The sequence below is a fragment of the Tursiops truncatus genome, chromosome 6 (genome assembly GCF_011762595.2).
Source record: "Tursiops truncatus isolate mTurTru1 chromosome 6, mTurTru1.mat.Y, whole genome shotgun sequence".
In the NCBI taxonomy this organism is placed as follows: domain Eukaryota; kingdom Metazoa; phylum Chordata; class Mammalia; order Artiodactyla; family Delphinidae; genus Tursiops; species Tursiops truncatus.
Window position 1 is genome coordinate 82335009 of NC_047039.1, and position 26765 is coordinate 82361773.

Below are 26765 nucleotides of genomic sequence, written 5' to 3' on the forward strand. Positions count from 1 at the left end.
TTAAAATCACATTTGTGGCTTATATTATATTTCTATTACACAGAACTGGAAAGTATATATTTAAAAAAGCAGTATGTTATTTTCTAAAGATAAAATTTAGCATAGGCATTTTAAATGGGTCAGGAAAAGATGCATTCATTAAATGCCAGAAGAATTACTGAATGATTATGAGGACAGAAGAAAGAAAGGTATGATATCTCAGGCCACATGCTGAAATTCTGGTTAAATTAAAAAATGAAGTAATAAAAGTACTAGAAGAAAATGTAGGTGAATTTACAGAAATTCTTGGGATGGGAAGAGAATGCCAAGCTAAACTTAAAAGTGAAAAAAAAATGGTCTTCTTATACTTGACTATATTAGATATTAAATTTTTCAATATTATCAAATAACATAAAAAACAAAATTGAATGTCACATGAAACATGGGGAGATACTTGCAATAACTGTGACAAAGAGCGGATAGCCTTACTTTATAAAGAGCTCTTATAAATCAGTAAGAAAAACTCTACCAGGAACATGTGCCAATAACATGAACAGCCAATTTATGAAAGGAGAAACAGAAATGAGAACGATTCCTAGTAAAAAAGAAATTTAATTTTAGTAGTAATCAAAGAAATGCAAATTAAAATAGCAATTGCCAAGGATCAAAAAAGAATAATACACAGTGCTGGCAATGAGTACTCACATATACTGCTAAGAAACTCTAAATTGGTATGATCTTTCTGGAGGACATTTTGGCAACATGTACAAAAGGTTCCAAAATGTGCACACATTATTTCTAGGAATTTATCCTCGACATATAATCAGAGATGTTCACACAAATATACAAGTATGGATTTACTGCATTGTTGTTTGTAATCAGGAAAAATTTGCAACTATCTCCATATTTAGTTTTCAACAGCTATTGGAAAAAAACAGCAACAGAGAATACCTCCTGTATCATCCCAGATCCCTCAAAATGTCAAAGATTAAAAACAAAAAAAAATCTCTAACAGTTCTGGAAAATGATTAAGAAGACCATCAATGGACAGACTACCTGCAGAACTATACTGGAAGACAGAAAGGAAGGGAACAGATCACAGGGATAAAGAAGACTGGAGAAAAGCAGCCCCAAACACATCAGGCTGTGGCCAAGGCAGGGACAATTCATGGGGTCACCAGGCCCACAGTCGAGAGGCCATTATGAGTCACGGTGGTGGAGAATAGCTGCTGGCCGGCGAAAACATTCCCATTGGGTTGCTAAATTAAAGAAGCCGTTTCTATAGTAAGAGCATGTATTCATTTATGCAAGTTCACTCATATGTATTGAAAAAACTGTAAAGACATATGCCTATAGATGTTAAGGTTGACCTTTCACTGGGTAGTTATGGCCAATTTTTAATTTTCCTTTTTGTTCTGTGTTTTCCAAGTTTTCTGCATGGAGTATATATCAATATTATGGTTAGAAAACAATAATGAGTATTTTAAAACAAAGAACCAAAAAATAATAACAAAGAGAACTTAAACTTTTTATGTAAGAAATGAACTACAATCTTATTATTTTTCTTTTGAATTCCTGCAGTAACCTTCTGGCTGGTTTCCCAGACTCTAGTCTGCTCGTCCCAATCAGCCTTCAAGATTGCTACCATCTCTCACCGCCAATTTGAAACCCTCTGTGGCTCCCTATTTCCTACTGCTGACAGATGAAGTCCAAACATGGAGGCATGTGGGGCCTTCACCATTCCTTCCCCCAACCCATTCTCCCCTTCTTGCCCTACACACCGAACTGTCCAGCCCTAACTACTTACAATTTCCTGAAGGTTCCACATACCTTCCAACTCTACTCCTTTGCTCACATAGCCCCGGCATTACCCAAGCCTGGCAGATGGGCCTTGGGGAGAAACCGCAGCCATAATTACCAGAATAGCTCTGGGGACCCACACATGACAAGATGCGCCACCTTGTTAGCCAAGCTCAGCCAAGGCTGAAACAAAGTCCCCTGGGACACCTTGGTAGGAGCAGGTGTGGAGGGACAGTGCTGGGCTCTGAGACTTGGGATCTGGGAAGCTCATAAGACTTAAATGCAGAATCCCACAGCGAAACCTCCAGGGGACTGTGAGGAGCTCTGCTTGAGACATGGGTTGCTTGGACCAGATACCTACCTCCTTGCTCCTGTGGTGAGTGTTGGGCAGGATGGATGGGGGATACTGGCCCAGGCCCACGGCCTCCTTCTCTCCACAAGGGGAGGTACAAACCTGGGTTCACACCTATACCTGCCACCGCTTGGTGAAGCCTTGACAAAGTGACTTAATCCTTCCTGAGTGAGTCTGTTCTTCCAAATGGAGACGGACCATGCTGGGCGACTGAATGTCATCGCCTGCACATGGCAGGTGCCCCATAAATGGCAGTAGATGATGTCATAATTACATTTTCCTACCCAGCGGTCCCGGTGCAACAGCTGCTTCATGGGGATCACCTCGTGCTCTGGGAACCTGGCCCAGGGACTGTGCAGGAGGCCCCAGGAAGTGTCCCTGGTGAGGGCTTTGAGTTGGATGGCCAGGACCCGCCCCAGAGGCCTCCAGGATCTCCTTCTGGGCCCTCACTCACCCCTGTGTTCTGGGGTCCACGCAGCCTGGGTGGAGATATATCTGATGTCACAGCCCTGGTGAGCAGTGAGTGTGGCACTCACCCAGGCCCTGCATGAGCCCTGGGGCTAGCACCATAGATCCCAGCCAAGCATCCCATCCTCTCTGAGCAGGGTCGAGGGCAGCACCTTTCTTTTAAGAGTTGGGGTGTGTGAGGTGGGTGGGTGCTTGGCTCTGAAGACCTGCTGTGGAGTGTTACAGAGGATGTGTCCGCCATCTCCTCCCTGTTCTAGAGTGGAGGGTGGAGTGTAGTGGGCCATCTCTCCAAAGGCAGAGCTCTGAGCCAGACCAAGGCATTTAGCTTGCCTTTTCCTCAGAGAGCTCAGCCACCGCAGCCACCCCTGGACAAGAAACCCTGGACGTGCCCGCAAATGTATACACACCGCCACCAGGATGGCAGAAGGACTGGAAACTGCAGGCCCTGACGGAAGGTGTTCCTCACCAAGGTGGGGTCTTCCCACTCTGCAGGGATGGGTGGGCAGAGCACCTGCTAGTTGCCTGCACTTCCACCTGGGGGCATGCGCATGAAGGAACAAGTGTTGCTTGAACCTCAGAGTCTGTCCCATGGAATCTCGGCCTCAGAAGCCTGAAGGTCTGCAGGGCCAATTCTTGACCTTGACCTGGAGTTTTTCCCATTGACTATCTGCACTGACCAGGGCTTCAAGGAAAAGTCTATTGCCAGTACTACCCCCTACCCCTCATCCAGCCCCATCTGTTAAATGAACAGGCAGCCAATGGCTTCATCCATCTCAGTGGTCCTCACACTTCAGTCCCTCCTGTACCCTCTTAGAGGCAATTTCACTGTGTACACGCACCACCTATGTGTTTGCTAGCTTAGTATTTTCCTCTAAACAGACTCATTTTTTAAATGAAGATTTCATTCTAAACAAGAACATCAATGAAGTTCAGTTTTGATGGGCTAGTAATTTTCCCCCCTGGTATATAATAACATAAATACACAACTATTAAAACTGTACAAAAATCATATCACATATGCATACCACCCTGGGAAATAATGGAGCCCTCCCCTCAGCGCCAAAAAGGCTGCACAAATAGCTACCCGGGAGAGGGCAAGATGAATATGGAGCAGTCCCTGCTGGCTGGCCCACACGTCTCTCACAGAGCAGGAGGTAAAAGAGTTAAGAAGGAGAGGACGTTTCTCGCTTGGGGGCCGACAGCCAATCTCCTAAAAGCATCAGCAAGTTTTTCAAATAGAAGCTGGGGCACAGGGTGGGGCACTAGGACCATCAGGATTAGAATCTGATCTGACAGGAGTCCCCTCCTGCTTCCTAATGATAGAAGATCTGCAGGTATGTGGGTGGCCCAGGTGATCCTGCAGCCTAGAGGAAAGCCAAGGACAGAGGTCAGAGGTGGCTCAGTGTGTGTGGTCCTTTTCTCTGACAAAGTGGGCCTAGGAGCACAGTGGCCTCAGTTGAAGGCTTCCCATTCCTCCAATACAGGGATTCTCAAACCCAAGAGGGTCTGATTCAGGGGGCCTGGAGCGGAGCCCTCAAATTTGCTGCGGACAAGTTCCCAGGTGTTGATATTGCTGCTGGTCCAGGACCAGACTTCAAGAACTGCTTTAGGGGATGGGATTACCCGATCCTGGTAAGAGAGGATTCTGAAGTGACGACAACTCAGAATGAACATCACAGAGAGCAAAAAACATAACTCAGACACAAACTACAGTGTGCTCATTCCCAATGCCCAACACTGACGCCACCCAGAACCACATGGCAGGACCCAGGTCACTGCTGGTTCCAGTGGCCAGCCCAGAACTTTCCACTGAGATCTCTAGAAGAATCCTCCAACAACAAACAATGTCACATCCAAAATAAGACTCAGTTAATAGATGACAGAATGACCTGAGCTGAGTTCTGTGGGAATGTGACTTCCCAACTTTGCCAATGCCTCCCTTCTTCCCCATGGCCCCAGCGGCTCATGACAGGGACTGAGACTTCTCTGCACCCCCTCACCCCCATCTTACCATCCTAGCTGCAGTCAGACTATGGGCCACAGAAAGGAAATCACTGTATTCACCCCTAAGAATCTGGCCTAATGGATAGAGATTCATTTACTGAAATCCTTAGTGAACCCAGACACGCCAGGCAGCATGTAGGGTGAGGGGACAGAAAGGCTCTTGTCCACTGGGGCCTTCCAGTCCAGTGGCAGCAGGTGACCGATGAGGAAGCAGATGGGGTATTTCTCTGCCCTGTGCAAGGAGCTGGTACAGAGTGAAGCCCGAGGGGAGAGAAGCACAGAGGCGGCACACCTGTCCCAGCCTAGGGAGGAATGCAGAGCCAGGTGTGGGGGAGGACGCCTCACAGAGAGGAGCCAGCACGGAGAAGAGGCTGGACCAAAGGGGGAAGTGCCTGAGATGAGACAGAGAAGGAGGCCTCAGGGGATGCGAAGGGTCTCTGCGGCCACCCCAAGGAGCTCATTCCTGCTCAGGGCAGCAGGGAAGGGCTGACGATTCTACTAAGTTTGACTCCTTGATTAGAAGCAAGCACAGGGTCCCCTGCCCTCATCTTTGGGCATGTCCCCCAAGCTGTGTAAGTGGCAACGTGAGAGGAGGTGACCAGAAACCCCTTTGGTGGGGCAGATGGCAACCTGGCAAGCAGAGAAGGCTTCAAAGAGCTGCGGAGGGCCGAAGGGGCAGGCGCTTTGAAGAGGAAACTGCAGATGGTGCCCTTTTGGTCTTGTATAGATCAAAGGCTTTGGCGGGTCCCAACTCTTGAGGGAGAGTCTGGTGTGGAAGGGTCAGCTCCAGAAGTGTCCTCAGAGGTCACTGAGGACCAGTGACTGGGCAGGGGGTCTCTGAGCTGGCTTGGAAGGAGGGGAGGAAAGGGGAGCCGTGCTCGTGGCAGGCACCACACCCCGCCACACAGCCGGGCTCCTGAATGGCAGCCAGCCGTGGGGTAAGGAACCAGACTCTAGATGACAATAAAAACAACAGCCACCCCTTGCATAGTGCTTATTATGAGTCAGGCACTCCTCTTACCACTTTAACTTTCTGAACATATGTAATCCTCACAACCACCCTTAGAGTTAACCATTATTATCCCCATTTTTAAGAGGAAGAAACTGAGGTACAAAGCTCAGTAATTCTCATGGTCACACCTCTGGGAGTGGCAGGATCGGGGTCAATGACCAGATCTCCCTAAACCCTCACCACAGATTCCTTGAGCTAGGAGAGATCTTAGAGGTCAACTGACCCAACTCCCTTATCTTACAGAAGGGGAAACTTAGGCCTAGAGAGACTGAGTGATGTGTCCAACAGTACTTAGCTGGTTAGTTGCATCATGGAATCAGGAACGCAAAGAATAACTTAGTGAAGATGGCTTAGTAGAGCACAGAACCTGGAGCTGGGAGAAGAGGCTCAAACAGCCCTCTTGCTGTCTCTGCCGGTCCTGCCAGGCACCCCTACTCACTGCCTTCATCGCCACCTCATCCTTGCCTCCATCCTGTGCCTGCACTGCCCATGTGGATGCCACAGCACCCTGGCCTCTCACTCCCCCCCGGTCCCTCCAACTTCAGGATTGCTTTCATTTGACATTCCTTCCAGTGCACCAGTCCAGAACAGAAGTGCTTGATGCTGCTGATCGACCAGTTTCATAAAAGGAATCCAGTTTCCTTTGCACTCACTAAAAGCTGTTAGCCCCTGGCGAGTTTCCAGGGCCTGCACTCCAGCAATGCAGCCCAGACATCAGAAGAGGGATGCCAAAGCCCTTGGGCACAGAGAGGAGTCAGCTGGGCTGAGAGATTTAAATTGAGAGGGGTTCTTGCCAGCAATACCACCAAGCAACATCCTGTCCTTAGAAAAGAGGTTTCCCGCTGAGATGCCCTGAAACCCAGCTGAGGGCTCTAACATAGCTGTGCAGGGAAAGAGATGTGGTACCAAACTGCCAACACCTGACCCCAGTGAGGACAGAGTAATGGAGAAAACACTGACCAATAGTCTGTCAGGCTTCCAGCCTGGGCTGGGCTCTTTACCAGCGAGTGTCCTGGGGCAAGAAGGAACCCACCCTCCATGACCTCAGTTTCCTCATCTGTAAAATGGGAACCATAACCCCTCCCTACAGGGCAACCAGCTGTGAGAGTGTTTGGAAATCTATAAAGCACTCAACCAAATTGGGGCTGATCATTTATCCTCTTTACACCAAAGATTTGGGGTTTTTCAAACCTCCAAGGCTACACACAGGTAGTTCCCATGTGACTGCAGGAAGTTATAGATGGAAAGAAGGAGCAATGGGAGGTCTGGACCAGGCATCCAGACTCCAGGATTCAGTCCTAACTTCTCTGCCAACAATCTTTCATGGCTTCGGAGGTGCTTTGAAACCCTGAACTTTGTTGCTTCTCCTCTCTGGGCCTCAGTCTCCCCTTCTATACAATGAGGAGGTTGGGGAAGCTGTCTCTAAGGGCCCCTCAGACTCTGTCAGACAAAGGCTCCCCTGGCAAAAAAGCAGGTCCCTCCAAATCTCAGCAGAGTCTCATGTTAATGGGACCACAGGACTGGCCCTCCCCACCCTCCCCGTTGAACTGTTTCACACTCATTTCAGAACATTTGTGGCTGCTGTATAAAGGGCAGGCTTCCAGCAAAAGCCTCTCCAGTGTTTGGCAGTGAGTCACTCCCACTGGAGGTGAAGTTCCCCTTGTGCCTCTCCCTAGGGACTGGGAAACAGAGGTGGGAAGATCAGGACCATCTTGTCAGGGAAAAGCTGGCCTTGTCTGGATGACCGCAGATGGTGGGGCCAAACACGTCTGCTTTTCAAGCGCCTCTGAAAACATCCCTCTCTGTGCATAAACTTTATAGTTTACAAAACTCTTTAAAATTCATGACTCATCTGATTTTGGCAACAACTCTGCAGGAATAGGCATGGGAAGGGTTATTGTCCCCATCTTATAGCAGAGGAAACCACAGCTCAGAGAAGTAAGGTGACTTCTCCAAGGTAGCACAGCCAAAGCATGGAGTGGCCTCTCCTTCCCAAAGGAGAAACAGAGCTGGAGTGGAAACCAGGTCTGTGATTCCCTGCCCTGCTCTGCTCTCCTCGCCCATCCCCCGCCCCACACTGGCAGAAGGGGCATGTCCTCCCTGACTCCTCTCACTGAGGTCTGCCTGGACACCCGCCTCATACATTTCCCCCCAAATCAGCTCACAGTTGTGTTTTTTCTCTTGGGCTGCTAAGCACACCTGGAATGTCTTACCTTGTTGGGAGGCTCCATGTATCAAGAGCACACATAGGAGAAGATAGGAAAGTAGGAAATATAAATAGACTAGGAAGAAAAACAAGAAATCATTCTGCACTCAGGTGAGTGGAGAAAACTTCTTAAAGATTTGCTAAAAGTAAAGATATGTGGAAATGGGAATTTTCAAATGTCGTTGGAGGGACTAGAAATTGGAACAGCCTTTCTGGAGGTCAGTATGTCTCAACATTTTAAAGGACCCAATAATTCCACTTCTAGAAATCTATTATAAAGATGCACACCTAGGTGGGAAGGTGTTGGCTGTGATATCAAAAAGCTGTAAACATTCAATAAATTACCATCTATCCATGGGACACAACACCGTGGCCCATTAATAAGAACGAAGTCAATCAAGATCTCTAAGATCTGTTGTAAAGTGAAAAATGCAAACTATCTAGTATGAGGACATTTGGGTTTAAATATATTGAAAAAGGTCTGGGCAGATGAACACTACATGGAAAGCAGGACTTCACTTGGAAGACAAAGTGGATTTAGAGGGATTGGGTAAAGCAGCCCTTTTCTTTTTTTACTATATATAATTTGGCTTTTTTGTTGCTGTTATTGTTGCAACAATAAACCCCAGAACACCAAGTATTGATGTATACGTGTAAGTCATTAAAACAAACAAAACAAAACCAGAAAAACCACCCAATCCACAGTGACTTTGGAAACTTCATTCCAAGCCAGCTCCTCCCCAAACCCTCCTCACAGGAGAAAGGCTCTTGGCGGCACCTCGTGATTTTAGATGGCCGCTATAGGTCAGCAGCAAGGACAACACACTACAGGGGCAGTGAGGGAACAGACCACGCGACTTAGCCGAAAGGCACAATGGAAAAGAAGGTTCCACTCCTGAGCTGTGCAGGTTGGAGGCCTTCACCTGTCCCGCGCACAATCGAATTCCTCAACAGCTTAAAGGCCCCGTGTCAGAGCCCATCCCTGATTGAGCCGTCTTGTCCCTTGCCCAGAGGTAGGTGAGATCGTGCCTCTCGGCAGGGCGTACCTCGGAGAAGCGCTGCACGTCCTGGGTCAGTGTGCCCACTCGCTTCCACTGGTAGTGCTTCAGCAACTTCAGGATGGCTGGATTCACTGCGTTATCTGATGGGACCGTCCGAAAGAAGTAGGGGTATTTTTTCTTATCTGCTAGAACAGGCGTGGTGGCAGCAAAAGAGAGCTGAAAACACAAAAGAGACAGCACTTTTACTGGGGGGACCTCAGAGCTGTGGGCCCAGGATCTTTCCTAAGGGAACAGAGGTCTTTAGTTCTCACTCAAGGTACAAACACACGGGCAAAATATTTTTAAACCTTCTTAGTGCAAAAGTAACAAGTTATAATTGAAGGGAAGGTTTTTAAAAATGCAAAATAAGGAGAAAGAACCATCATTAATGTTGTAGTCTAGCTCCTTCTGATCCTTTTTCCATGCACGGCAATGTTTTAAAAAAAGATTCTTGAGGTCAATCTACATACACATTTGAACTGTTTATTCCCTCACTTAACATTATCCTACAAGCATTTAACCGTCCTGTTAAAACTTCTTGTAAACATTTTAACATGTAAACTTTTTAATAGCAGCATAATATTCTAGCATATGAACATAGCATAATTTACTGAATCATGTTTAATTTGGGGGCATTTAGACTGTTTCTAATTTGTCATTATTGTCATATTATTCTGCAAGCGTCTTTGTGCTTGGCACTTTTCCCCTATATTTCAGGCTATTTCTGTAGGATAGAGTCTAGGATGTGAAATTTCCCAGATAAAGGATGTGAGCTTTTAAAGACTTGATATTTATTTCCAAAAAGGATTGCATCAATTTACACACCCACTAGATAGTTATAATTAGAGGGCCAATCTCACCACACTCTTATCAACGGACGGAAATAAAACATCTTTCTATCTAATTTATTAATGATTTATCACTGAAGAACTGGAATCATAATGAATTCATTGGTTATACATAAGGTTGAACATTTTTCCATGTGGCCGATAACTAGCTGTATGTCCTATTTTAGAAATTGCTTTTTTATGTCTCTTGTTTATTTTTTGAGTGGTATTCTAATGCTTTTCTTATTGAATTTAATGAAGACTATTATATGTACAGCATTCAAACTCAGGCTATTACAGTTGCTGCAAATATCCCAGTTTGTTTGCTTTTACATTTTGTGTGTGTATATTTTAATTTACACTCAGTAGTCAAATCTATCCATCTTTCCCTTTATTAGTCCTTCTTTTTTAAGTGCCAGTGAGTTGCTAAATTGGATTTCAATTATCTGTCCTACAGGGAACAGCTTAAATGTCACCTCTTCTATAACATTTCCTCTGATCTCTGCTTTCTCTTTCCCTCAGCCTCATCCACAGAAGGCGGTTATCAAATTTTTTGATCTTTGCAGTGTGATGGTAGAAGAATGGTATCTTGTAGTTCGATTTGCATTTACCTTATTATGAGTGAGGTTGAGTATCTCTCTTATGTTTAAGAGCAATTTGCAGTTTCTTTCTGGAAAGTGTTCACATCCTTTGCTTGTTCTCCAATTGTACTCTCGGTCTTTTTCTTATTGATTAGTAGCAATCACTTATTGATTAGTGATCTTTTATAGTAGGGAGATTAACCCTTCGTGATATAAGTTGCTAATGCTCCCCCAGTTTGTACTTTTTCTTTTGCTGTTTCTCACGGTGTCTTTTGCCATATAGAAGTATTTTTTTTTAATGTGGCTGAATTTATTAATTCTTTTTCTTTCTGTCTTTGGGTTTTATGCCATATTTAGAAAGGCCTTTCCCACTCTGAGATTATAAAAGAATTCCTCCATGGTTCCTTCTAGTCTGTCTATCATCCTCCCCTGTCTGTCCTCACGGGTTTGTCGCCTGGTGTGAGAGGACGGAGGAGACCCAGTACCCGCATGTGATGAGCGCCTTCCAGCACAGGTTCAAGAACAGGCTAACTTGGTTGGCCGTTAGGCTTTATAAGAGCCTGTGATCCCTGACAAATTGATTTGTTTTTCATGTGTCTAGCAAGTATTTAATAAACTCTTGTATAGTAATTTTTTTGTTGTTGGGTACTGATAGCTCCAAAATTTTGTGACCACTGTTGTGGTTATGTCTGTACATCACTAGTTAATGCTACTTTATCTAACCTTATTCAGTATGCTTCATTCACCAAACTTTGTGCTCAAAATACATAAATACAATTTTATTTTATTTTATTTTTGGCCGCACTGCACGGCTTGTGTGATCTTAGTTCCCTGACCAGGGATTGAACCCGTACCCTCAGTAGTGAAAGCTCGGAGTCCTTACCACTGGACCGCCAGGGAAGTCCCAATACTATTTTTAAAAAATAGTATTTCCTTCCTTCTCTTGTTTCATTTAAATCTCTGATCCAGAGAGGGCACAGCTGAGCAAGATCCCTCTTTGCTGTCACCGGCCTTCCTTCCCCACCCTTGCTGTCTCAGCAGCTCTAGATCCAATACAGCTCAGAGTCCAACTTTAACATCCAGGGAAGTAACATCCTGGCACCCTCAGGCCCCAGCTGAAGTTGCTTTACTGCTCCTCCTGTCACCTGAGGAAGCACTTCTTTTCCTCCCAAGACTTTAGCAGAGCAGGGCAGTGGAGATCTTGTCCCTTTCCCTGATCTGTCTCAGATGGTAGATGGCCACTACCTAGGATCCCTGGATCTCCTGCATCCACTCAGCAGTCTCAGCAGGTCCTGTCTGTTGGAGCTGAACACACAACAACCCATCAGCTGTCACCTAGAGCTAGAGAGCACCTACAGGAACCAATTTCTAAGATCCTCACAGAGACAGGACATCATCCCAAGACTGGTAAAGGTCAAGGATAGATCAACTGTTAAAAAAACATTCTGGGTAGAATAAGGCCCAATGAGAGAGGAAAATCCCAGCTGGACATATCGAGGACACTCAAATCCAGAGCTGTCCAGCAAGGGAAGGCCTGCTGTTGGAAGTAGCGAGATCCCTGTGTCTGGAGGTGTGCAAACGGAGGCTATGGCCTAGAAAGAATGCAGAGGGGCTGCAAAGTGTCTGAAAACTCCTTAAAAACTGTATGGAAAAGCTTGTGTGGGCATGTATGTGCATACAGACACACATTTTTCTGAAAAGAGGATCCATGGCTTCCATCAGATTCACAAAGAGAATCCTATAACCAAATAAGGTCAGCACCCCTGCCTGAAGGTGATACTTAGGTCGCATAGCGAGTGTAAGAAATAGAAGCTTTCTACAGTCTGCTCAAACCTAGCGTCTTATTCTTCTCTCAAGATTAAAATAACACTTCCAGCTTCCTATGGTCTGTTTAAGAAGGAGCTATTAGAAAAATCAGGCAGCAACTATTTCAGGACCTGGGATTGGTATATGTGCAATTGCATCCCCCAAAATGCTTATCTGATACAATTTGGAAAATTATGGTTTTCTGATGTGATTTCTGAATCACACTCTGGTTGATACTTTGCTGTTATTGTCCCATTAGTTCCAAGTCCACAATTAATTGTTGCTTGAACAACCTCATATGTTTGCCCTATAGGTAATTAGAGTGGTTACTGTTCAGTGAATAAATGGCCCATTGTGTTTACAATGGGCTTGGAGTACAATATATGCCCCGGGTCTAAATCATGTTGGGTGCAAAATATTAACTGGCACTGACATTTTCTGCACCATTTGAGATAATGCACACTTTGATTAGATTGCTTTGCATCACTGTTCCTCTAGCTTTAGCCTCCTAAACCTTTCTTCCACTGGGCAAAGACTGCAGGTGCCAGGTAGCACTGCTGAACTTCAGAACTGGAGAAACCTGAGAAATCATCTAGCTCTGGAGTTCTCTACTCTGGCTACATGTTGGAATCACATGGGGATATTTTAAAAAATATTGATAACTTGGTCCCACTCCAAACCAAGTGAATCAGAATCTCTGGGCATAGAGCCCAGGCATCAGTATAATTTAAAAACTTCCCAAGGTGATTACAATGCCCAGTGAAGGTTGAGAACCACTGATACAGCTCAACAGCCCTAGTTTTGAATATGCAGACCAAGGCCCAGAAATGGAAAGCTATTGAGATACCCACAAAAGTCAATTAAGAGGTAAAAGCGGAATTCGAATCCAGGCCTAAAGGACTCTAAGACCAGTGCTCTCTCTCCCTCTGATGGCTGTCCCCTGCATCCTATGAGCTTGCCAGGCCTTCCTCCCCCAGCACAGTCACCCAGCATCTGCAACAACAGCCCTGTTAGCACCCTAACTCGAAGACCCAATCTTTCTGGGCTCTCCTGCCTTATTTCACACAACCAAGTTCATTTCTAAACAGACTGTGATTGAGGCTTCAAGTTAATCCCTAACCAAGGATTATTTATTTCAGAGAGTACTTTTTATTTTACAATTTTGTTATCATTTCTAGTTTTATTGCATTGTTTTGAGAATTTGGTGTGTACAGTGTCTGCTTTTGGAATTTATTGAGGTTTTTTTTGGTGGCCTATTATACAATCAATTTTTGTGAAAGTCCCATGTTGGCCAGAAAAACAGATGCAGTCTCTAGTTGTAAGCTATAAAATTCTTTATCAGACTTCTGATGTATAAAAGATACAATCCAGCTAACCAATTACATTATTAACACGTTTTGTATTTTTGCTTACTTGACCTATCAAAGACTGAGAGGTATGTTAAGTTTTTCTCTATTGTCTCTGAAAATTTCTCCATGTTATTCGAATTTTTTGCTTTATATGCCTTGATTTTATGTTGTTTTGAGGATAAGTGTTCATTACATCTTTATTTTTCAACAAAGTATACACTTCCCTAGTGCAAACAGCAGGTACTTAATAGATAATCATTGAATGAACTGAGAATTAAAATATTTATCAAGGTAAAATAACCCTGTTTGTCATTTTATTGCTGTTTGTTTCAAATAATATCTTGCTCAATATTAATACTGAATTAGCATCTCGCTTGATATTTTTTTAATTTTTAAATTTTTTATTTTTTACATCATTATTGGAGTATAATTGCTTTACAATGGTGTGTAAGTTTCTGCTTTATAACAAAGTGAATCAGTTATACATATACATATGTTCCCATATCTCTTCCCTCTTGCGTCTCCCTCCCTCCCACCCTCCCTATCCCACCCCTCCAGGCGGTCACAAAGCACTGAGCTGATCTCCCTGTGCTATGCGGCTGCTTCCCACTAGCTATCTACCTTACATTTGGTAGTGTATATGATATTAATATTGAAACCTTTATTTTTTGCTTGCATTTGCCTGCCATAGCTCTGATTCTCCTTTTATTTGTATTCCATTACAATTGTTTTTAAGTATATTTCTTGAAATGAGTACATGAATGGATTATAAAATATATGCTTATCGCTGCAATAAATACTTGGTCTTGCTTTCATCATCTTGTTGGCAGTCTTATTCTTTTTTTTTTTTTAATGTTTCCTTTTGTTCCTTTTGGTATTCAGACTTCTCCATTCTGAATATATTAACCTTGCTTCTTGTCTTAACCTGCTAGAACATCTTTTCATATTGTGAAGAAGGGTAAAGGGTTGAAAATTTGCTTAGGATGACCCTCTGTTGCTTTGACACATGGTAGAATTCATCTGGATATAAAATTCTTGGGCTACCATTTTTTCCCTTTGAAACTACAAAGTGATGCAGCGGAGAAATCCAGGGATATTTTGATTCTTGTTCATTTGTAGGTATCTGATTTTCTCTGGATGCCTGAAGGATTTTTTTTCTTTATTCTTAGAATTCAAAAACTTTGCCTAAATAGATGTGGGTGTGGCACTCTTGATTTTATCTGGAACACAGGGAGTCCTTCAATCTATACCCTCAAGTCTTTTAACTAAAAAAAAAATATATATATATACATATATACACACACACACATATATATGTGTGCATTTATATATAAAATATAATACTAGGCATTTATTATATTTATATTACATTAATATTCATATATATTTTTGCCTCTCCACTGGAATACCTGATTATCTATGTGTTGTCTTTCATTTCCCAAATCCATATCTGTCATATTTTTTCCATGATTTCATCTCTTGGTCCTTGTCCTCTGCATTCTGGAAGACCATCTTATTTTATTCTATCTCTTCTATTACAGGGTATGTGCATATTCAGTTTCATTAATTTCTGGTAAAATGGCCGTATCATCCACAGTCATAGCGGCAGAGCACCAGGGTTCTCATTTCTTCACATATTGACAAATATTTGGTATTATCTGACTTTCTACATTTTTGTTCAACTTTCAGGGATAAGGTAGCACTTCATTATTAATTGATTTTGCAGCCCTCTGACTGTGATGTGGTTGACTAGCTGTACAGACACGTTAGCCATTTAAGTTCTTTGTTTGGTGGGTTTGCTGATTTGCTTTTCAACAGTCTCAGTCTTAGTGTTACTGTCCTTGACATACTTTTATTGTTATTGACTTCTTCCATTTCCCAGTAATTTTTTATGATCATAACCCTTTTTGTCCCATCCTCTTATCTCATGTTTCATGGAGACCATGTCATATGCAATCATGCATATGATTGAGGATGCCAAAAGTCTTTCTAAAGTTTCTTTCTTTATCCTAGAACAGCTCATCTTCAGAGCTGGACTCTTCCTCTACTTCCGGGTATTGTGCACCTTTTATTATTTTTGTGGTACTTTTGCAAAGGCTGAATGTTAGGTGTTTTCAGAGTACTCATCCTCAAAAGCAAGGCAGGTATTTTCAGAGGTGGCCTATCAAAAGACAATATATGGATTGCCCTTGGCCCTGTTTTCTGTCTGTTTACATTATAATTGAGTATTTTTTTCTCAGAAAACTGGAGAAGAAATATTCAAGCACAGATTTTGGTGTCTAGTATGCTCCCACCTTACACAGTTCTGTATTAATGAGCAGCTAATTTTCTGATACTGTGGATCAGCACAATACATTAAATTCCTGTCATGCATTGCTGCCAGGGATTTTCTTTTCTATAGATTTTCTTTTCTATAAAGCTTTACTTGAGAGGTTTCTTGTGCCCTCCTCTCCACTCCTATCTAGCTTTTTCTACGAATTTATAGCTCTGTTTGAATTTAGAAAAAAGCATCTTGGTTGTCTCAAAGAACAGCAACTGTGACTAGAGGCATAGCTGTCCAATTTTCTGATTGGTAGAAGCCCTAACAGACTGTGGAAGGGAGAGGGAAAAGTATGTCTATTATTTTTCAGGGCAGTTGTAATTTTATGAGGCAAGGTTCCAAGTGCCAAGAGGCAAAATTTGGTAGGATTTTCTCAATACTGTCCCATCTACTTTATAATCGTGAAGCTTCCAAACATCTAGGCTGTCAGTGAGTCTTAGAGTCCCTTAGTTCTTTGAAGTAGGATTTACTATCCATTTTACAACTAAAGAAACCGTGGCCCAGAAAGGTGACATAAGCCATGCAAGGTCAGTACAGGAAATATGGAATTGGTCTTTTGACTTCATATTTAGTTCTGTTTCTTCAACCAGCTCGGACCCATCAGTCCCAGGTGAGACGGGGCAACGATCCAGGGCTTGGTCTTTCTACTGAGACCTGCTAGCACAGGGAAGAGACAGCTTATTTCAAGGCTTCCAGAGTCTCTCAAACATAGCAGTGTCCATGGTGGGCATGGTTGGTCCTGGGAGATTCTGGGGGGACACACCCTTAACCAGCAAAGTGGGATGGGAAGACAGTCATCAGCGTCTCTCTCTGAGCTCTGGCTTGCCATGGAATATTCTGTGAAAGATTAGGGTCTGCCTATTGAACTGTGCGTCTCCTTCACATTAAGGGCCCACAGGCAGAGAGAATAGGAAAGTGAAGACAACTACAATGGCACTTCTGGGAGCTGGGAAACCGGGCTTACCCCTGTCTCTATGGCTTTGAGAACAAGGCAGAGTATTTCCCCTCTGTGGGTGTCTGTTTTTCTCATCTCTAAAAACGATGGGTTGAAGCAAAGATTTCAAAGGTTCTTTGCAACCACACAACTCTATACTTCTCTCCCCAGCAACTGAGGAAAATGATTAAGGAGTTTGTTAGTTTTGTGGGGGTGTGTGTTTCATTTGATCTGACATTGTATTTCACTTCTCTGCAGATTCAAGTCTAGATGAAAAATGTGAATACACCTCTCAATTTCAGGATCTTTATTAAATTCTCAGCCACTGATGAATTCTTCTCTAAATGCAATTCCTTCTTTACCTGGTTTGGGGTCTCAGAGTTTAACTTTTCTGCAGAAATAAACCATTTTTCAGGTGGAAAGTATAACCAAGAGCGCCCCTAGTTGCTAAATCCTAGGTGAGAAGTGCGGGCCAGATGCCAGGGGGGAGAAGATGATTGAGGCTTGCTCTTTTCTCCATTTGGTTTAATCTTCTTCCACGGGTTTGCTGACTGTTTCTGTAATTAAATGAGGGAGGTATTTGTCATCTAGGCTTCCTTTCAGCCAAGATGAATGGAACGCAACTTTCTCAGGAAGCTTCTGACAAAACCCTGTTTGTGGCCAGTGCCAGGACATATACAAAGGCACCGGGCTGTGTGCGTTGGGAACTGGGCTCCACTTCAGATCTGCGCCAGGTCACCGCTGCACCCAAGCCCTGGCAAAAAGCTGTTTGGACACAAAGTGCCTCAACACAGACACCCGTGAGATTAACGTGATGTGGGGTGGCCGCAAAACATTTCCCGAGGTAAGGAGGGAAAATGAAAGTCTGGCATTTGGGCGAGTTCTTGGGGCCCCACTCCAACCAAGGCCTGCTGGGCAGCGTGCGTAGGCTTGCTCTGAGGTTTGAAACCTCTTCTAGAACCTCCTGGGGACAATCGCCTCTCCTTCCTGCTGATGAATTTTAGTTTTAATCACTCAGAGATGCACAGCAGTTCCATTTTTACCACCCACGTCCATCGCCGGATCCTTACTGGGGACTTGCAACAATTCGTGAGGGAGGTTGGGAAGGCATAATTGTCTTTGTTCCTCGTGGAGAAACCGAGGCTCAGAAAGGCACAGTGCCATGCCTAAGGCCCCCATGGCCAGCAAGGGGAAAAGTGGGATTTGAACTTAGATATTTTGACTCCTTCAAGGTATTGCCTAGCGAGCACCTGCCGTGGGGCAAGCATTGTGTGGAGGGCTTGGTGTGAAGGGTTCACTTTGCATTGAATGTGCAAAACCACCTTATGAGGTAGACACTATTTTGATCTGCATTTTTCAGATGAGGACACTGAGGCTCAGAGAGGTTCAGAGAGGTTAAGTCACTTGCATGTGGTCACACAGCAAGAGATTGGCAGAGCAGGGAGACTAACATCACAGGCTTTACTCATTCCACAGACTGCTATGCTTCTTCTCTGTGATTAACAATTTCCAAAACTCGTTTACTGCTTTAGTCTAACTTTGATCTTCACAAAAACCCATGATACGGATAGAGCAGACTTTATTGACCTCATTTTATAGATGAGGAAACTGAAGCTCAGAGAGATAAGTGACTTGCTTAGAGTCCCATGCTAGCAAATGGCAAGGTTAGGGCTCAAACTTGGGACTTTTGTTCTTGAAATGTGGTTCATCTCTCCAATGACAAGGCTGCTTCTTAGGGAGGCACCCAGGTACAAGATGAGAAAGCAACTGGGGCCATTTAAAAGAAGAGAGAAGAAAAAAAAGATTTGCTTAAAAGAAAAAATACTGAATCCGTGGCTTATTATGTTTCGATTGCCTAAGATGTTCCAATTCAATTACATGAAACAAAACTCGTATGTATATTTGATTTTTTACTGAAGATAAAATCCTTCATATTTTTCTTTTTTAAACTTTTATTAGGAAATATAAACTACAATATAAGTGTGTAAAATATATATGTTCAGTTCAAAGAGTAATAATAAAATCAATACCCAACTGTCCATCACCGGTTTAAGAGAAATAGCTTTTATTTATGTGTAAATATTAAATTGCAAAGTAACTTAATTATTTGCTCTTTAAGATACAATTTTTTCCACGTGGCATTCTGTGATTTTTTTTTCCTCTTCACTCCCCTCTACAACATTTCTATCATTGTTTTATGTAAAGAAGGTTGTAAAATAAATATTACTTCCTCAAATCCTTCTTTTCCCCTTTATAAGTAAAAAATAGGAGTAAAATAGAGAAAGAGCAAAACTAAGCTGGTGCTGAGAAAGCGGTATGGTCCATAGGGGTTAGAATTTGGAGTTTCAGCTTGGACAGGCCGAGTCTGAACGCCAGCTCCACCACTCACTATTGCAACTTCGGGAACATTACTTCACCTTTTGGGATCTGTCCCCTCTATAAACCAGGGTGACAAGCCACCCCCCCCCCCCCCGCAATCATAGCGCTATTCTGAGGATCAGAATAACACAGGCGCCCAACTAATGACTGTTAATGTTAGATCACAGCTTCTAGACTTAGAAGTTATGAGAATTGGACGGTATTTCTTACAATTATGAAAAGCCTTTTAACTTACAAAGCCCTTTCCTTCAGTAACACCTCAACCCTGCGGAGGGCAGAGTGGAGAAGAGTTTACCCATTTTACAGATGAGAGACCTCAGAGAATGGAAGGGTTTGCTCACAGTGACGTGGCTACTACCAGGCTGAGAAATAATTCTAAATTGGGCCTTCTAAATACTAACCTGGCAAATTTTAAATGTCTTGTTAATTAAATATAATAATGATTATATTGCTTGTTTAATTGTGTACAATTAGAACATATGTCTTTAATTTTCTCTTAAACTTCTGATAAGACGCTTCATTCATTTCTCCCTTATAGCTGTGTAGGTGACAAATACAGGAAATTAACAAGTCACATTAGAAGACTCTTTGGTTTCCTCAGCTCCTTTGCACTTTGCTTTCAGCTGATGTCTTCAGGGGTAAGAAGCACTCTCATGTGATCACAGCTGTGAAGCCAACTGCTTTTTAATTACCACACTGCAAAAACCATGTCTCCTCATGTCAATTTAGCACCTCTAATTAGTCAATAGGTTGACATCACATCTATGGAGGGGAAAGGTGTGCTGGGGCCCAGCGTGATGCTTGCAGTGGGAGAGGATGCAGCATTTCCATCTGCTGGATTCTCCCTTCTCTTCAGGGCCAGCTCCTATTCATCTGTCCAGGCCTGCTCACAGCCACCTCCTCCATGTAGCCTTCCCTGCCATCCCTCAGTTCTTCCAGCACTGTTTCGTGCCCTTGCTGTGGAGTGCTGAGAAGCAATTGACAGCCAGGCCCATTTCACTGACTGGTCTGTGAGCATTTTGTGGGCTGTCTCCAATCCTCTCTGTAGCCATAGGAGAAGAGAGAGAAGAGGAGGGGCAAGGGAGGCAGTGGGGGCACAAAATGCCTCCATGCTTGCCTTCCAGACAAGAGCTCACCATGGTTTTCATATAGAATGGGGCTGAGGAGGAAGGCAAGTACTGGTTTGTGTGGCTGAGAAAGACAGGGTTTTAGCTGGGCCTGTCACCTTGGAGCATCTAAAGGGAGTCCGGGCAAAGCTCTGGGTAACAGTACTCTACCCAGGAGTCACTCAACCAGGACAGGCCAAGACTCCTGAGGGGGGCTGTGAGCCACCTGCCCACTGACACAGAGAGAGAGAGCACACAGAAAGGTCAGGAGGGTGGAGGTCGCCAGGCATCTCACAGCCCAGACAACTGGGCTCTAAAAGAAGGGGTCATTGTAGGTTCCATTTACCCCTGTGAGCCAACACCTTCCATAACCAAGGAAAGGAGAGCAGAATGCTGGACTCCAGACCTCTGAGATTTGCTTCATGATCAGTCCTGGGGAAATTAAGTTAAATCAAGATAAAAGAGTGATTCAAAGGTGCTTTCCAAGAATGTAAAGTCTTCTTCAGTGGGACAGAGAAGGTCATCCTGGACCAGTGAGGCTGGGGCTGGGGGCACAAGGAAAGGAGCACGGGTATGTGGTTATGGAACATCAAGACCCAACTCCTCCATGTATCAGCTGCACTTCCACTAGCAATCCATTAGGCCTCAGTCTCCCCACCCGTGAAATGGAGAGAATAAGTCCTGTCCTAACTCTCCAGGGCTCTTTTTCTTTTTTTCAAATGAGAACTTGGTTGTGAAAATGTTCTATAGGAAGTTAAGTTCTATGCTAATAGAAGGTGAGGGTTACAAATCCCACCTGGTCAGCTCATCCCTCACCTTTTCTACTGCTCCAGCCTCCTTTCTCACCCTCTCACTCCAGCCTTCTACTTCCCAAAGCATACCAGGCTCTCTCTCATTCCCCCATGAAGCCTTCCTGAACACCTCTCCGCACCTCCAGTCTAGGCCAAGTGCACCTCCCCACCCCAGCCCCATCAGATCTATCACACTGTATTGTAATTGCATCCTTACTTCCCTCCATAAGACTGTAAGATAACAAGCACTCAAGCTGTCACGTAAGAAGCACTCAAATATTTCTCAAATAAACAGGAAAACTCAGATCAATGTACGACTATTTCAGGGAGGCTAATATGAACCAATAAAAGAAGAAATATTTAGGGCTTCCCTGGTGGCGCTGTGGTTGAGAGTCCGCCTGCCGATGCAGGGGATATGGGTTCGTGCCGGTCTGGGAAGATCCCACGTGCCGCGGAGCGGCTGGGCCCGTGAGCCATGGCCGCTGAGCCTGCGCATCCGGAGCCTGTGCTCCGCAGCGGGAGAGGCCACAACAGTGAGGGGCCCGCGTACCGAAAAAAAAACCCAAAAAAACCAAGAAATATTTATTTATTTATTTATTTATTTATTTTGCGGTGAGGGGCCCGCGTACCGAAAAAAAAACCCCCAAAAACCAAGAAATATTTATTTATTTATTTATTTATTTTGCGGTACGCGGGCCTCTCACTGTTGCGGCCTCTCCCGCTGCGGAGCACAGGCTCCGGATGCGCAGGCTCAGCGGCCATGGCTCACGGGCCCAGCCGCTCCGCGGCACGTGGGATCTTCCCGGACCAGCATGTGGGATCTTCCCAGACCGGGGCATGAACCCGTGTCCCCTGCATCGGCAGGCGGACTCTCAACCACTGCGCCACCAGGGAAGCCCCGAAATATTTAATAATAAGGTATTGAAGAATGAATCAAAACCTTGCAAAGCACTGAGTTCCCCATCACTGAAGGTATTCAAGGAGATGCTCAAGGGTTGTCCACCAGGGTCACGAAAGGTATTCCAAAACCGGAAAGGAGTTTGTATTTGTCAGTGTTGTGTTTTATGTGCACTGCTGGTGGCACACCCAGTGATTTCAGGTGAGCCCCAGTCTAATATTTTATATCTTAATAGGTATGTTTTCTCTTTATTTACTCTTACACTTCTTAGTAAATGATGCTGATTTTCCATTCATGGTATTTAAATAAAAGGATGAGTTGATTTAAAGGAAAATACTAAATAAATTAATAATACAAGTGTTATACAGATCTGGTAAAATCAAGAAAGTGATATGCAAATGATGTCTGGGAAACATGGGACTGCAGGTGCGTTAAGGAGTCTTAAAGAATATATGACCCTCAGAAATAAAATTCTACTCAAATTTCCATCACTTTCCACTAAACTAAACCATAATATAAATTTAAATGATGTAGAATGAGCTAGACTCTTAGCTAGGCAAGGGAGAATAGGCACTATCAGAAGTACCAAAAAGAGGGTGGATCTCTCAAATGAAAGAAATTAATTACATAGAAAAAAAAAGAGAAATAACTGTAGAAGTAGAAATGGCCTAAGAGGTTTGCCATATTTAGAAATATTGGGGACATAATTGTACTAAAAACTTATTCTTTATTTATCTGAAATTCAAATTTAACTAGGCATCTCGTATTCTATCTGGTAACCCTAAGTAACCATCCAAGCCGGAGGTGGTAAATAGGCCTGAGTCTATGTTATATCATCAACAGGCTGACAGTGGCTGCCAAGAGAAGTGGGTTAAGTCAGTGAAGACAGTGTGGTGATCAACTATGTTATGTCTGCAATTAGCACAGGAGGGGGAAAGTAATGGCACCAACGCATTCATTTATCTGCCATCCTGGGCTTGTCCAACTCCTCATTTTACACAATGAAGACCAGGGACGACAAGGGACTTGCCCAGGCTCACAGCACAAGTCCACAGCTGGGCTGAGCTAAACTCATTTGCTGCTCCATGCTGCCTACTTGGAAACAAAACAGAATGCTACCAACGCCATGATTATGTAATTTCAGACTACCCTCAGCAAGCATGACGACCCATGTCATCAGCCAGAATGCACGTGGCCAGTCAATCCCTCTACCTGATCCAACTTATCATCATGACTACATTTGAATGCCTTAGAGTAACATAAAAGATGTGAAACAAAATCCATTTACACCAAGAGAGTTCTGTTGAAGGAGAGATCATTGCAACAGAAAGCACTCAAGGGTCTGAACTGCTGTGCTCTTCATGTAATATCTTGAGGGTGCTCAGTAGTACAATTTTACATTTGACTCTTGCTTTATTACAAGGCAGATATTTTACCTACCATTCATTGAATTGGATGGAATGAACTAAATTTGTGATTTCTTCTTTATCTTTCTGTTCTTCCCTTCTCTTTCTGGGCCTGAGGTTCCTTACTGCTAAAATAAGGAGACTGCACCAGGTGGATTTTTATTTCAGCTCTAAAATTTCATGATTTTGTAATTCTATGTATAATTTACAAACCAAGGCAAATTCTCTCTTTAGGCGAGAAAATGAAAATCGCTGGATTAGAGACAACACTGCCAGAAGGGTTTTAAACCAGCCTCTCTCACAAAGAGAATTATTTAGTCTAATTGTTTTATGTCTCCATTTAGATATCAGCCTTTTACTTTCTGTTCTTCTTAATCAAGTTCATTCATTAGTATTCTCTTTCATTCAGTAAAGCTGTATTTTCTAGAAAAATTATAGATGCATTTTCCCTTTGACCCAGAAATCCCACTTCTAGGAATTCATCCCCAACTTACACTGGCACAAATATGACATATGGCCAAGGTTATTCCAACAGATTGGAAACAACCCAAATGTCTATTGATAGCGGACTGGCTGTACAAATTATAGTATATCCACACAGAGAAGTGCTATGCAGTTGTAAGAAGAATAAAGAATGTCTTTACATAGTGATAAAACAGTAAGCTCCAGGAAAATAAAGTGAAAAAAGCAACATGCCAAATAGCACATATAGTATGCTAGCTTTTGCATAAGGAGAAAGAAAAATAAACACACATTTGTGCATATTTGCAACAAGAAACACTGGAAGAATACATTTAAAACTAATAAAAATGGTTATCTACAGAGGTGGCATAGAACAGAGAGAGGCAAGTTGGATCGGAGACAAGAATTCTCTACTTTGAACGCTTCCCCAGAGGTCATACAATCAGTTAAAAATATAACACCAAAAATAAGGCCCTTAAACACAGATCTACCTGCTTTGAAGCAATTCAATAAATCATAATCGAACTCATCCAACTGGATATGTACAAAGCCATTGCAGAATAAGCTGAAACAGTTTAATTACTTAGATAAAGAAGAGAAACAAATATTTTAAAATGCCTTAAACCACGTTTTGCAATCATTTAGCCTAGTAAGAGAGGATCTGGGAAACAGTAACTCTAGATAGGCTAGTTTGGAGTGCAGCTAGTGGGAAAATGTCAATCAGAGGGAAATTAATTTAATTAAAATTTAAATTAAATTTTCTTAAAATTTAACTTAAAAAGTTATATATGTTTTAAAAATTAATTTAATTAACAACAACAAAAAATTAATCCCTGAAAACTGAAAACAAAGGCACTTAAGAGTATATTAAAAAATAATTTTAAAAAAAAAGAGTAGGACTTCCCTGGTGGCGCAGTGGTTGAGAGTCCGCCTGCCGATGCAGGGGACGCGGGTTCATGCTCCAGTCCGGGAAGACCCCACATGCTGCGGAGCGGCTGGGCCCGTGAGCCGTGGCCGCTGGGCCTGCGCATCCGGAGCCTGTGCTCCACAACGGGAGAGGTCACAACAGTGAGAAGCCCGCGTACCGCAAAAAAAAAAAAAAAAAAAAAAAGAGTATATCAAGTTGCTAATGTAATCACATGGAGAAAAATCTATAAGGGGACTTCTGGACACATCTTTATTGTCCAAATAAGGAGGGATATAGTCCCTTCCCCATCCCCAACCCCACACACATTGATAGCTTTTTATTGTGAGAATATTCAAAGCTACAAAAAAGTTGAAAGAACAGTATAATGAACACCATATACCTTTCACCATTCGCCATTTCCCACATCTGCTTTCCTCTCTCTATAAATATATACACATATATAAGTATACATACACACAGAGAGACAAACATATATGTACACACACACACATGCACATGTTTTTGTTTTCAACACATTTGAAATTAACTTGTAAACATTTTGACACTTTACTCCTAAATAGTTCAGAATGCATCTCCTAATAATGACATTCTCCAGTATCATTACAGCATCATTATCACACTTACAAAAATGAGTAGTAGTTCAGCATCATCTAATGTATAGTCCACATTCATATTTCTTTGATTTCCCTAATATGACCTTTACATTTTAAGAATTCAGGATCCAATCAACACACGAGGCTTGAATTTGATTGCTATATTTTTTTAGTCCCTTTTCATCTACAACAGTCCTCTGCCCTTCTGCTGTTGTTCTTGTTTTCTGCAACATTAACTTTCTTGAAGAATCCAGGCCAGGTGACTTGCAGGATGTCCTACATTTGTGTGATTATCTCCTGATGCTCAGATTCAAATTTAAACATTTTTTTGTTTAAAACATTAAAAATTATATTTTCGACCTTAGTTCACTGCAAAAATCTAGAAGCAGTGAACCCCAGTAGCACTGAGCGTACCTAGCCTGCAGACTGTGGTTTCTAAATATGATTCCCCACCAGAAAGAATCAGGGATCCTTGGAGAAATGGCTGACTCCAAGTCTAAGGCAGGTAAAATATTAAGCACCCAAACTGACAGCAGAGAAAGGAGGAAGGGAGAGAATGGGGCAGGAGGAGGAAAGAAAGGGTCAAAAGGGAACACTCTTTTGTAGAGAAGAACATCAGCTTAAATGTGGAAGGAAGAAGAGAATTAGAAAATGACCAGTTTGCAACTCCAATGTAATTTACAGTGATTTAGGCTAGGACCATCAATAGATGCTAAAACCATGGGTAGAAAGATCGTGGGGGACAGGATATTCACATGGTCTCAAAGTCTCACACCACAGATTATATAATAACTATTAAGGGAAAAAGGTATCTTCACAATAAATCTAGCAGATACCACTGTAACCAAGTGATCAAATTTAGCATCATTGATAATAGTTCAAACGTGGGCCTCCTGATGCAATGCACTGAGAAGATGATGTAAAAAATGTAGCTTAATCTTGCCAAGACTGTTTAACCTGAATCTAATTGTGAAGAAACAATCAAACAAATCCAGATTCTGGATTTTTGGGACATTTTATAAAACAACTAGCTTGAGATTTTTAAGAAGGTCAATATCCTGAAAGCACCCCCCCACCCCCCACCCCAAAAAAAGTAGGAGGGATATTCTAGGTTAAAGAAGACTAAGCACATGATGACAAATATAATGCATGCTCCCGGTTGGACCCTTGATCCCCTCCCACCCACCCCTACAAATAAATGGCAAAAGGGACATTTTGGGGACAACTGGGGAAATTTGAATATGGACCATATATTAGGTAATATTATTGTATCACTGTTAGTTTTTTAGATGTGATAATTATACTACGGTTATGTAAGAGAATTTAATTACTCTTAGGAGATTCATGCTGACATATTTATGGATGAAATGTCATTGCATCTGCAAAGTATTGTCAAGTGCTTTAACAAAAAATAAGTGCGTGTTCTGGCGGGGTCAGGTAGGAGAGAGAGAGAGGGAGAGGGAAATGCACACACGGCAAAACGCAAACAACTGGTGAATCTAGGTAAAGGGTATATGATACTCA

General features: G+C 43.0%; 1 protein-coding gene across 1 annotated transcript in view; it reads right to left on the reverse strand.

Moving 5' to 3' along the window:
• The window catches only part of GABBR2 (gamma-aminobutyric acid type B receptor subunit 2), a 366883-nt gene that overhangs the window by 213898 nt on the left and 126220 nt on the right, over positions 1 to 26765 (reverse strand). The window contains exon 3 of the mRNA XM_033858335.2: positions 8868 to 9038. Coding sequence (XP_033714226.1) covers positions 8868 to 9038 — 171 coding nt within the window. The remainder of the gene's footprint in view (positions 1 to 8867; positions 9039 to 26765) is intronic.